Source organism: Charadrius vociferus, unplaced genomic scaffold (genome assembly GCF_000708025.1).
Source record: "Charadrius vociferus isolate BGI_N301 unplaced genomic scaffold, ASM70802v2 scaffold311, whole genome shotgun sequence".
Lineage (NCBI taxonomy): Eukaryota > Metazoa > Chordata > Aves > Charadriiformes > Charadriidae > Charadrius > Charadrius vociferus.
This window is the reverse complement of record NW_009646965.1, coordinates 508,869-520,993: the sequence shown is the minus strand read 5'-3', so window position 1 is coordinate 520,993 and position 12,125 is coordinate 508,869. Positions and strand designations below refer to the sequence as shown.

Genomic DNA, 12,125 nt, shown 5'->3' with positions numbered 1-12,125 from the left:
GCCGGCTGATTTCACTGGTGGTACTGGATAGCACTGCAATTCATTCTAGCTCCATGTTGTCATACACAGTTACTGAAGGAAGGCAACACTACCGGATCTCGCTCGGTGTGTCCCACCTCTGCATGCTTCCAGTTGTCCTGTCAGCACTTTCCGAATCTCTGAAATCCAGGTGTTTTTCAGCTCAACAGAAGATGCCTGAGAACACAAAAGGAAAAGGCAAAGCAGATCTAGTTAAAGCACGCTTTAAACACTTGGCTGCCCTGACCTACATTTGCTCTTCATTTTCCCAAGGAATGGAATGCTGTGGCCAGCTTTGAGCAAAGCAGAGGATGCTCTTCAAGATGGAAGAGTTACCATGAATCTAAGGTCCTGTCCTTGCTTTTCTGTCCAGTGTTCCAAGTAATTTTCCACTACTTTGTTTTCTCTTTTACCCAAAATCATGACCTTTTTCACAACGATGAATTGCTAATTTGAGTGCCAACACAACAATGAAGCTTCCAATGGCTATTGTTTCTTAAGTGTACAGGACAGCGGAAGTCATGAAACTGAAAACTTTATTAAAAACAATTCAACTGAAAGGAATTATAGTCTGGGGGGGGAAGGGGGGGGGGAGGATTGTTGTTACCTGAATGATATAGACCTCTTCTCTGCCATTATACCAGATCTCAAACTTCTTGTTATCCCCTTTTACATTTTCTGTAATGCCCACAGTGCTCATCTGTTCCAAAATAGAAAAGAAGAAGCTGGAATCTGGAAAATGTCAATAGTCTTTAAACTCTTCATTCTCTGAGAAGCGTTTTTGAAAAGCTGCATTCACTTCTGCACCTTAGGGAGTCATTAAAAGTAAAATTCAGAACATTCTGTCTCAACATTTAGTTTATCATTCATCTTTCTGTTATAGGAGAAAAAATTAAGTGCTCAACAGTAACACAAGCTAATGTCTGATAATTAATTTATCTTCTTTGCTTTTTTTGCTTGAATTGTGACTTAGTTTTCAACACTGTCCTGGCTTTTGTCCACCTATACAAACTTTCAGTTTGAGGAAGATGGTATTTTCAACTTGCCATCATTGACCTGTTGAGGTGGGAGAGGAAGAGGGATGAAACAGGGCTTTGTGAGATTTAATGACTCATCTGCAAATTCAGACAACACAAAAATTCAATATACTTTCAGGAAAATTTAAAAAAGAGGTGAGCAAAGAGCTAAGTGCCTAACTAGGCAAGATGAACAAGGAACTAAACAAAATAATTCTAGATTTCTTAAATGATAGATTCTTAACCACAATCTTGAAGTCCAGATGCTACTATACTTACCAGCTTCCCATCTTCTACCTTTATGTGTTCATCCCCCTTGTTCTGATTGGCCTCAGCATTACATTTGAAGAATTAAACAGGTTTGATTATGTCACCATTCCTACTATCTCCACATAAAGAAACTTCAAACATTTATATGAATTAGTTCACTCCTTGAACCAGGTTCTATTACAATTCCTGTCTGGTTACCCTGTAATAAGTTTTGCTACCCTGTAATAAGTTTGCAGCATTACACTTGATGACCCATGTTAGTTGTCTGAAGTCAGAAGTGTCACACCAATGTGCTTAAAGGGAAAATTTGGCCTACTTGTGAATCTCATCTTAACAGAAAATGTCTGACTCATATCTGGAAATGTCACTCTTGAAAATGAAAAGACACTTCTACTGCACTGTGATTCATCTGTAGCTATTATTGTCACAGAATATATCTGCTCAATTCATGTTAATAGTAAAACTCACAATAGACCTGAACTTGGAGAATGCTTATAGGCAGAACACAGAGATGCAGGTCCATTCCGCCTTGCTTCTTTTTATGGGACACTGGGCAAAACACACAACTTGCCCATTTGCATCAAGTTGCAAAACCAAGGCTCACATCTGGAGTTGCAGGACATATGGCTGGGTCTGTCTGCAGATCAAAACTAAATGGGAGCTTTCATTTACTCAGGGGTGCAAGATAGCTCCAGATATGTATACCTTCTTCAAGTCTCCACATGGAAACATCCCCATGTTGTGAGAACAACAGATTTATTTCTCTCCCCCTACCATTACCACATTTATTACCTTCAATGAATTTTTAAAGCTGTATGAAGCCGTCTTCTCATGGCCATCTGTGTTTTCCTCCCGTTTCTTGCAGAAAAGTAGCATCTTTGTATAGAGGAAGAGGTGTCTCTGCATCGGTTTGAATCTAGCCAAGTCCTTCACCTTGTTGTGTCCCTTCTTGTGGTCAGTCCACACGTTGAAGGAACCTTGCATCAACAGCTTGCCAAGCTCACTGACATCCCCCTAGCAAGCAAGGAAAAGAGAGCCTACATCACATTCAAACTAGAGTAATCCCAGGCACAGTTCTTTCCCCTAGTGGTGTTCAAGCTTCCAGGCAGAGGCACGTGCCTAGGTATCCCTTGTGTTGGAGAGTGAACATGTTACAGCTGGAATCCCATCTGCTCATGTCCCCTTGCTAAACCTGTGTGGTTTCTTCATATAACCATTCACCCACGGTTTTCCACGTCCATAATTCCCAGTTTGTATCCCTATTCATAGTTAGCGTCTAAAGAATGTCTCAGAACCTCTTTGGATCTGACACACAGGCTGTCCCCTCTGATGACCTCATAGGAAGCATCTTCTGACAAGAACTGGGTTTCAAGACTCCTAACTCCAAGGCAGTATGAAGGCTCAGCGCAGGCCGGATACCCAAGCAAAGGCCTTGACTCTGAAACATCTAGGTTCAGTTTCTGCTCTGTTATGAGCTGCTTCTATCCCCGGGCAAAACCTTGAAAGATGCTTAGATGTCTGAAGACACAGACTGGTGTCTAGAGGTATGTAGGTGTGTAATTCCCTCAAATTGCAAAATAGTCTTTGAAAGCTTTGTCAATAGTTTCTCAGCTCACCATCTGCAGACTATGCAATGCTGCACAGCCTCGGGCAAAGGAGCAAATGCACCGAAGAGCCATAAAAGTACCTGAGGGAGAGTGAAACTAAGCAGGAACCAGACCTTTCTAAGTTAAAGCCCTTGTCTGAGGACCACAGATGGGTAAATACTTCCACTGATACAAATATTTGGCTCAGATGCCACCTGCACAAACATTTATAGCACAGTTCAGTACTAAAGAGTGTAGCAATATGTGGACAGAGGACATGGCAACATCTATGTGGTAATGGACTTCAACAAATAATTATACACATAATTGTCCTAGCAGCAAGTTTTTCTAGAAGTGCTTTGTATAATAAGTTAAGGAAATAAGCTAAGTGCATTATTAAAGCACTTATTTTCAACATTTGTATGTTCTGTTGATTATAAGGTGAATATGTGGGCTCCACATGGGAATCTCTGATTTCTTAAACTACAGATTGCAACTTCTTCTCCCTCCCACTCCCCATCCTCTACCCTAGATCCAGCTGCAAAACCAGGGTTTGATTAGGTACTTTTCCACTCTATATCAGGGTATTATTAGACTCTCCAAAGCATTCAAAAAACCTCAGGAATTTCTATAACAGTCTCTCATCTCTAATATATAGATTTGCATTTTTTATTTGTGCATACAGGACTCTTCATATTTATATGTGCATGCAGGTATAAACTGCAAGCCTGTGAAAAGCATATTGATGAGATGTGAAGTTAAATAAAAAGACCCAACAAACATATTTTCTATATAGTTCTGACTATGGTGAGAGGTTCCTGTCACTGCAGGCACTGTTCAATACAGCACTGAGGTCCAGAAGCTCTGTTCAACTCTTGTGGTTGATAAATGCATCTCTTCAATCTTGGATCTAGGACTGGGATTATAGCAAGTGAAGTGGAAGGCTACCACTGCAGAGATAAAGGATGGAGAGGGATGGCAGTCTGCAGCAATCCCACAAAAGACTTTGAATATCAGCCCACAAGCCCTGGACTCTCTCTTCAGTGTGAGCAGCAAATAGAGAGGAGAACGCTGTTTCTGGTAACTTGTGCCAGTGGACAGCAATACTCTGTCCTAAAGGAAGTTTATTTAAAAATGGAGGATTTGATCACTATCTCAAATATAACTATTCTCCGTTAGAACAATACGCTGTATCTCATGTTTATGGAAGATGAGAGATGCCTATGAATGGCGTAAGTGCTGCATAACTCATGGACAAACTACCCAGGCCAAATTGTATACAAATGTTAGGATGACAGTAGGAAATATCTCTAAAACTTCTCCTCTCCAAGCTTTACTCTACTTTTTTTTTTTTTTTGTGGCCTTGCCTAAAAATAGTTAAAAAAACCCAACAACCCCAAACTTACATGTTAGCAATTTCTTACACAAGATTTCAGCTCCTCAAGTCTGCATGTGCACAGGTCCAAGAAGGAGAATATCCTATGGAATTAGGAGCGTTCATCAGCTGCCACAAAAATTGCTTTTCTTCTGGCATAATATCCTTCTCTGAAAGGTGTTCTAGCCAAGTATTTCTACCATGGCTGTATAGGAAAGACTCCACAAGATGGGGTGTGGCTTCATGAGCTATGGGAGGTGTTTATTTGGCATCACAACTGAGCCAATCTACCTGGGACAGGGGGAATGGGGAGAAGAAATTATTGGGTTCATCCTCTTTCACACTTTCACCTCATTTAATAATCATGTAACAAACCATCTCAGGAATGCTGTCGGCATCAGGCTACACAGCAGCCGTGTTCCACTTTGTCATGTCTTTCAGTTCAGCGAACAAAGCACAGGCAAAAATCTAGTCCTTGGAGCTACTATCTGGCATTTCATGGAAGGCTGGCAAATTCCAAAGTAGAAGCTGAAAAGGGACAGGAATGGTCTGTTGAATTCCTGAGTACAAAACTACTCTGAGATTTTAAAGTAAGGAATAGGTAAAAGGATGTCCTCAACATTTATATGGATAGGAATCTGGATAGATCCCCTCTGCTCAGGATTATATGTTACCTTTCTTGGAGCAGCTCTTCTGCCCATTCCTTACAGAACTGTTTAAAAACTTTTTTTTTTTTTTGTAAAATTGCTATAAGATTTAAACTGGGAAACACAGGAGGAAAGCTACCTTTCTCTTTGAGGATGAATCAGAAACAGTGGAAATTGGGGAAGTAAAAGACGTGCTCTATCTATGAGCTTCCCGTGCCCTTGTTGACTGGTCCAAGTCTGCAATAATAATATTCAGGCTTCAAAGAGTCTTTCTAAAACGAATGTCTGAGGCACTCAGAATTAGCCATAACCAGAATGGTTTAGAGAAGCTTTCACAAGCTGTTTCTCCTAGAAGGCTGTAAAAGACTCACTACTCGAACCAAAAAAAAACCCACACAGGAAGAGTTCCTATCTTTCCTACAAATACAAATGAAGACTTGATTGTTTCAAAAGAGAAACTGTTAAACAAGATAACATGTTCAGCAATGTGCAAGTTACCAGTTTGCGCAGCAGTTGCTGGAAACCCCAGGAGGCTCCAGCAGGCTGTCACTCCAACCAGTGATTCAAAAAGTCACATCAAGCAAAAACACCCCGAGTGCTGAGAACAGTGGCACCATGACAAAGATACCTGTCCCTAGAAAGTACATAAAAGAAAGCCTGGAGAAACCTGAAAGCAGCAGATGTGTCTCAGTGTTCATTTATACTGCTCCAGGAATAAGTGCTAGAAGGGAAAGTTTGTCTACTATGATGGAAAAGTGAACATAAGCTTTGCCACTGTCTTTAAATAAAAACAAAATAGCTTCCCAAGAGTAGGAAAACTGACTACTAATCACAGAATCATAGAATACCAGGTTGGAAGGGACCTCAAAGATAAAAACTCATATTCTCATTTCAATCCACAGGAGCATCTCCAAATGGGTACAGCAGCAGATCTATAAGACACAGCCAAGCAAGCAGTTACATTAATTGATAAAATAATGCTGATAGAGGGAATGGTTTCCTCAGCTACCAGATCCAGATGCACTTGCACAGAAGAGAGAACTATAGAAATGAAAACTCCTGAAGCCACTTCATCCTGCAAAACACAGAATAACTCTTCCCACCCAGACACAGTATAGACCCCAGCACTTTCTCAGGAAGTCACACTCTGCACAAAATACTGTTTTTCTGGTGTCCAGACTAAACCCTGTTACTCTGATCTAGTAATTCTTTGAACCCAGCTTCTCAGTGCGTTTTTTTTTTCCTTGACATTTTCACCCTGCAGCTGTTTCAAAACAGGCAACCACATCACCCTCAGGACGCATTTCTCCAGGCGTGTTTCTCCTTTATCATAGAATCATAGAATGGTTTAGGTTGGAAAGGACCTTGAAGATCATCGAGTTCTAACCTCCCTGCCATGGGCAGGGACACCTCCGACTAGACCAGGTTGCCCAATCACTCAATCACTTCCACTTCTCATTAAGGGCTCATTTTATGTAGGCATCACTAGTTCTCGAAAGTCACATGACTTCAATGGAGCTTCAGCAGAGAGATACATACATTTGTGGCCTTTGATTTGTATTGTGGTTGTTATTTCACGTTTCCAATAATGAGTTTGCCAGCCACTGGGATGGATTCTGTTACCCACCTTAAATGGAAGCCAAGTTTTCCTCCCTCAGTGCAAACATGACCTGTATGTTGACGTGTATTTTTGGTCACCACAACATGCCACTGAGTGGCATCCTTCAAGAATGTGGCACAGGCTCCTGCAGAGCGTACCAGGCATGAGCACAGGCATGATCGATGATGAAAGGAACATTGGATGGGTTGAGATCAGAGTACGAGCAACAGCAAATAATACCTCATATCCTGTGATTGCAATCTGGTGCATGGAGTCATTTACTGATTTGATGATATCAAGCATTGTGGCCAGGGCTTCTTCCAGTTCAGCAGTACCCTCAGAATTCTTGCTGCACTTCAGCATTTCCTGGTAAAAAAAAAAATATATGTATATATACACACATATATAAAAACTACTTGAAAACTTCTTACACCAGAAGCCACCATAAGACAACCTTCCCTGAACTTTCCACTGCATAGACAAAGTAGCAGAACTACAAGGGGAGGTGGGGGGAAGGAAAGAAAAAAAACAAAACCAAATGGGACATTCACCAGGATTGTCATTGAGGACATACATTTTGACCTTTTGGACATTTTCAAGTTTTATCGGTTCATTTAAGATGAGACAGGACCATTCTGACATATTTACAATTAATTTTTTGCATGTCACAGAATTACATCCAGGGTTTTTTTTATTCCACATCTGCTATCAATCTTAATATAATGATTTAATGTGTTAGAGAATTCACCCTTTCCCTTTGCAATTTGTTCCATAAGGTACTTATTACCACTGTTAAAAATGTAAATTAATTTCTAGTCTGAATTTGGTAGGTTTGACATTCCACTCATCAAGTCTCAGCAATCTCTTGTCAGATAAAGAAATTCTGTATGGGGAGAAGTCAAAAAAGTCAAAAATTCATCAAACATTATAATCTGCTTGAAATAAGGGAAGTTATTCCGTCCTTCAACCTTTGCATAAGGAACAAGAGACAAAGTTCTGGACAAGTTAAGAAGCATGTGCCCAAAGCAAACAAACAAACAAAACCATTGAGGGCTCAATTTCTGTAATCACTTCACATACAGAGATCCTATTTAGAGTTCCAAAGATTTAAGGCCAACTATTTACATAGCCCAGTACATTTCCTTACAAGGATGACTTTTCTTATTTCTGCATGTGTCTTTTGCTTGAAAAGTTCTAGTCATAGCTCAGGACTTAATTCTCTTCTGGTAACCAATGGTTATAACCTGTGCAAACCCTGAAAGACACTAAGATCTTCATTTTAAATGAAATTAACTGCCTTGCTTCTTGCTCTTCTGCCTACAGAGGAGCCCTGAACCTGATTCAGGTGCACAGATTGTTTTCTCCCCACCGTATTGTATAGAAAGCAGTTACTGCCAATGAGTATCCACCTGAGATCAGAATCAGACTATCATCTTCACTAAAAGCATCTAGGGAAGAAAAGGTTAAGAGATACAAATCCACATATGCCTGGTACAGTCTTGAGAAGACACAAATCTCAAAGAAGACGGAAAATCCCAAGACTACACCATAGAATTTGAAACCAAAGCCAATCAGGATTCCTACCATTAAACAGAAAAAGCAAGATGACTGTAACCAAAAGTAGCAAGATAACTGATTACTGTCACGTATAGTGACATTCAGTTTTGATGCTTGGAGTCTGCATCCATTAATCAGCTGAAAGAATAAGTTTATTGGTTGTTAATGAGACAATAGTTCCAGTGATGGAATTTATAATCAAATAACCATTTTATTCATCATTGTTGACTTGTCCCTGCCCTATATATCTACAAGTGGAATGAAAGAAGTGTTTGGCTGGGTAACATTTTCACTTCAGAAATCCAAGCTGTGAAGAAACTAAGAAATAAATTCTTGTAATAATAGCACCTCACCAAGAACTGCACAGTAAGTGAGTTTAGTTTTGTTTTCGTATGCTGACTACAATGTCAACAGAAACTATGCTCCAGAAATACACCTAGGAATGAATCAAGACTCTACTAACTTTAGTAATCTTTATTATAGTAAGAATTAGACCCCTTCAGCAGGGGCGGCTGTTGACATCGTTTTCATTCAGGCATAACACTTTCAGCCACATTTTGAGTTTGGAAATCATTTAATACAAAAGCTGAGGCACTTGTGTTCCTGTAAAACAGGGCTTCAAAAAGGTAGTTCTTGCAAACCCCAAACAGTATCAGTCTCTCCTCAAATGTTTGGGTGACCAGGGCTTAGAAGGTAAAAGCAGGATGCTATAGTACCTGTTGCGCAGTTTCTAGGATGAGGATGGATCCCCACTCTCTCTGTAGTGGCCATGCTGCTTTATACTATTACGTAAACTGATTGAAACCAGAGGGTTGCAATAATCGTGACCCAGAATTTAAAACTAGTGTGCCCATTACTCAAGGCACACAGCTTCTTAGGCACTTGTTTGTTACCAATTTTTCACTGGCTCCTATTTTCCTACACTTTTAAATGCTCCTGCTGCCAGGGGAAGAGCGCACCGTCTTCGCAGATCTCATAATCCCTGGCAAAGTAAGTGTTGTTGTTAAGTACAAAACTGGTCTGACCAGCTTCAACCCCAATGGCTGCAACCTGTTTTGCCTGAAGATTTTAGTCCTTGATTTAATCTTGGTTTTATTTACAGTCATATTTCAAATTAAAAGCAGAATCTGGTTTAGTTTTGCTCTTCTGAAGACCTAGACGTTTTCTCCCTTGTCACAGAATAGTTTCAAGAAATAGAACCAAATTTACTTCTGGATTACGTTGATGTAAATCTACTGGAATCAGTGAGGTTACATCCTTGTTAATATCCCCCTTCAATATTTCGATTCTATAGTTTTGTGTAAAGTCAATAAACAGGTCGCAGAAATGCTGCCGGAGTGAACGGCTAGCCTGATCCTCACATAGCCTAAACTGGCACAATTTGACCAGTGCCATGGTAACTATTAGCAAATAAAATTGCAGCCTAAAATCTTCATTGCATATTTCATGACAGTACACAACACTACATTAAGTCCAGGGACTTGAGAACAGCATGTAATTCACCTTCATGACCTTCCCATAAGGAAAGTCAGTAAATATTATTTTTAAGAACTGAGGAGATGGAGGCAGAAATTTAAGTCACCATCTTCAAAAAACGTCATTGGTTTGAGAACATATATTTCCTGTTGTCCAGTTCAGACCAGAACTTCAAGCATGGACCACTCACTGTTCCAACCAAATCGAGAGGGAAATTCACATATTCATCCTGTGGAAAAGTTACAATTTGTTCCTAGCTGGGTCTTTAAAATGGAAGCACCAAAAGGAATTGGCTCCTTCTGAAAGGTTTGAGTCACAACTATGGGAAAATATCAGGTTCAGACAGCTGGAAGTTTTGTTAAACAGGGAGAGATGTCAGAGACAGGGTTCGAAGTGTCAGTTCCTGTTTTCAAACTGTAAGACCATATACTGATCCAATAAAGCTAAATGCAATTTCTGTTTAAAGAGAAATAAAACATTTCTGTTAAAGATAAATAAAACAACAAATAAAACAATAAAATACTTATTTTATAAAATATCTTACTTTATATATATAGCAGAATACATATAATAATATACTGCTATTGCTTAGTATATAAGTACCACTAAGTAATAGCACTACTTATTCTGAAATAGAAGTTCTTTCTTTGACTGTTTGTTACCATTTTACAACTTCGCATTACAAAGTATTTGTTGAAGAAGTGAGAGAGCATTTATTTCCAGGCAGTCCTTCAGAAAATAATGCTAATACACAATTCTGTGAGTAAAACAAGGAATGCACTGGAATTCTTTGCACTGTCATGAAGAACTTACCTTTAACAGCAATTGATACTTGGTGATTCTCTGGACTGGCTTTAAGAGATAAGCATCTAAGGAGAGCTTATGATCCAATTTACGCTGACATTCCTGTATAAAACAACAGGGAAGAATAATACAATTGTTTCCTGAAGTGCAGACAAGACACCAAGATCATTATCATTTGGTAATCTGAAGATTATATGTCTGTGAATTAATTGAGAGAGAAATTTGTTTCATCTGCATAGGAGTGCCCAGGTTACTTATGCCACACTGAAAATATATCTAAACAAGAGCTAAGGTTTAGGTTCAGCTTGGTGTCAAAACCTGGCATGCCCCGCTCCTGAGATTTCAGCCATCTGGGGTTTGCAAAGAAGCCAGCCCTTCTTTGGCTCGGGTATAGCCTGGAAAGTCAGGCTCCTGTCCAGGAAATCTGCTTCCTACTCTACCTACATAGTCTCCTGTAGAGAGCACCTTGACACATACCAAGCACCTGCCATCAGTATGAGCAGCATGCAGAAAACTGTGTATTTCTTTTCTAACGAAAGAAGAGATACAGAAGTAAAACAAGCTTTGATAGTCTTGCACGGCTAGTCTGCGATGAAATTTCACCTGAAAGAAGATGCTGTCTCCACACTGTCTCCAGAGAGCTTCAGACCTTGGCTTGTTCTGACAGTATTTTTCATATATTTGGAGATCCTCTTTCTGCAAGAAACACAGAGTTTAAGTAAGGTAAGAAAAGAAAATCCACAGACCATCTGCCTTGAGTCACATTTTTTCTTACCTTCCATCCTAACACATGAAGTAATTAGTTCACAGTGATAACTCTGTATGTAAAAAAAAATCCAAAACACTGAAGCTACCAAACTTGCTTTTTATTCCTGTAAAGTTAAATACACCTGAAAGTGCAATTTTTTTTTTTTTCTCTTACTTTTTGCACAAAGCAAGGAGGCTGCAGACTGGAAGACAGTGGTCTAATTGCAAAACTGTTATCTTCCAGAGAGGGGAATAGATGGTTTGAAAACAAAACAAAAAAGAGAAAAACCCACACATTAGAAATGTAAATTTGGTTAACAGTACTCCCACAGACTGGTAATTGCTAACAATACTCACCACTTAGCCAAGGTTTACATGTTCAAAACGCTTTGAAAATAGTGTTGGCTTGCAATAGCATAAGGATGAATTAGAAAGTAGCAAGTTTATTTTGTTGATGTCCTAGGCCAGGCAGGGGGAAGTGCTTATACCCTATCCTATCCAAATTAGAAGTGGGTGGATTCACTTGACCTCTATTTACCTTTGACTCCACTCCAGGTGTTCTCAGGGAAGTCCACGGCAAAAAAATCTCAGTGACTTCAGTGAAAACAAAGGCAATCTCTATAAAAGCCCGGAGAGATGTATTTTAAGCTCCTTAGACTAAAGGGGTGGATACAGACAGACAGGCGTTCCTCTGCCAGGTTCTCAGCTCACTGACTGCGCACCCGGTTGGCACAGGAGCCCTGCAGCCATGCGCCCGTGGAGCAGTGCCATACAGACTCCGGAGCAGGGCTGGCTCTGTCTGACCGGCTGGGAGCTTCTCTTCTTTGTCTGCACCTCTCCTGGCGGACGTGACCTCAGGGAATCAAAGACAGTGCCAAAAATAAAGCTCGGGAATTCCTGGCTCTTGCCTCTGTGCTTTAAGCCCACTAGACAGTGCCTCTACGCTCTTGGTGCAGGGAAAGCATTTTCTTTTAGAAAGCGTTACTAGAAGAAATTGGTATTGCTGCTGTGTTCCCCTATAGACCTATA

The 12,125-nt window shown here is 40.1% G+C and overlaps 1 protein-coding gene across 1 annotated transcript in view; it reads right to left on the bottom strand.

Moving 5' to 3' along the window:
- The window catches only part of MCF2L2 (MCF.2 cell line derived transforming sequence-like 2), a 153,090-nt gene that overhangs the window by 27,912 nt on the left and 113,053 nt on the right, over nucleotides 1-12,125 (bottom strand). Inside the window, exons 19-24 of the mRNA XM_009895295.1 lie at nucleotides 10,953-11,045; nucleotides 10,359-10,451; nucleotides 6,753-6,878; nucleotides 2,097-2,318; nucleotides 626-718; nucleotides 117-195 (exon numbers count right to left, since the gene is read on the bottom strand). Coding sequence (XP_009893597.1) covers nucleotides 117-195; nucleotides 626-718; nucleotides 2,097-2,318; nucleotides 6,753-6,878; nucleotides 10,359-10,451; nucleotides 10,953-11,045 — 706 coding nt within the window. The remainder of the gene's footprint in view (nucleotides 1-116; nucleotides 196-625; nucleotides 719-2,096; nucleotides 2,319-6,752; nucleotides 6,879-10,358; nucleotides 10,452-10,952; nucleotides 11,046-12,125) is intronic.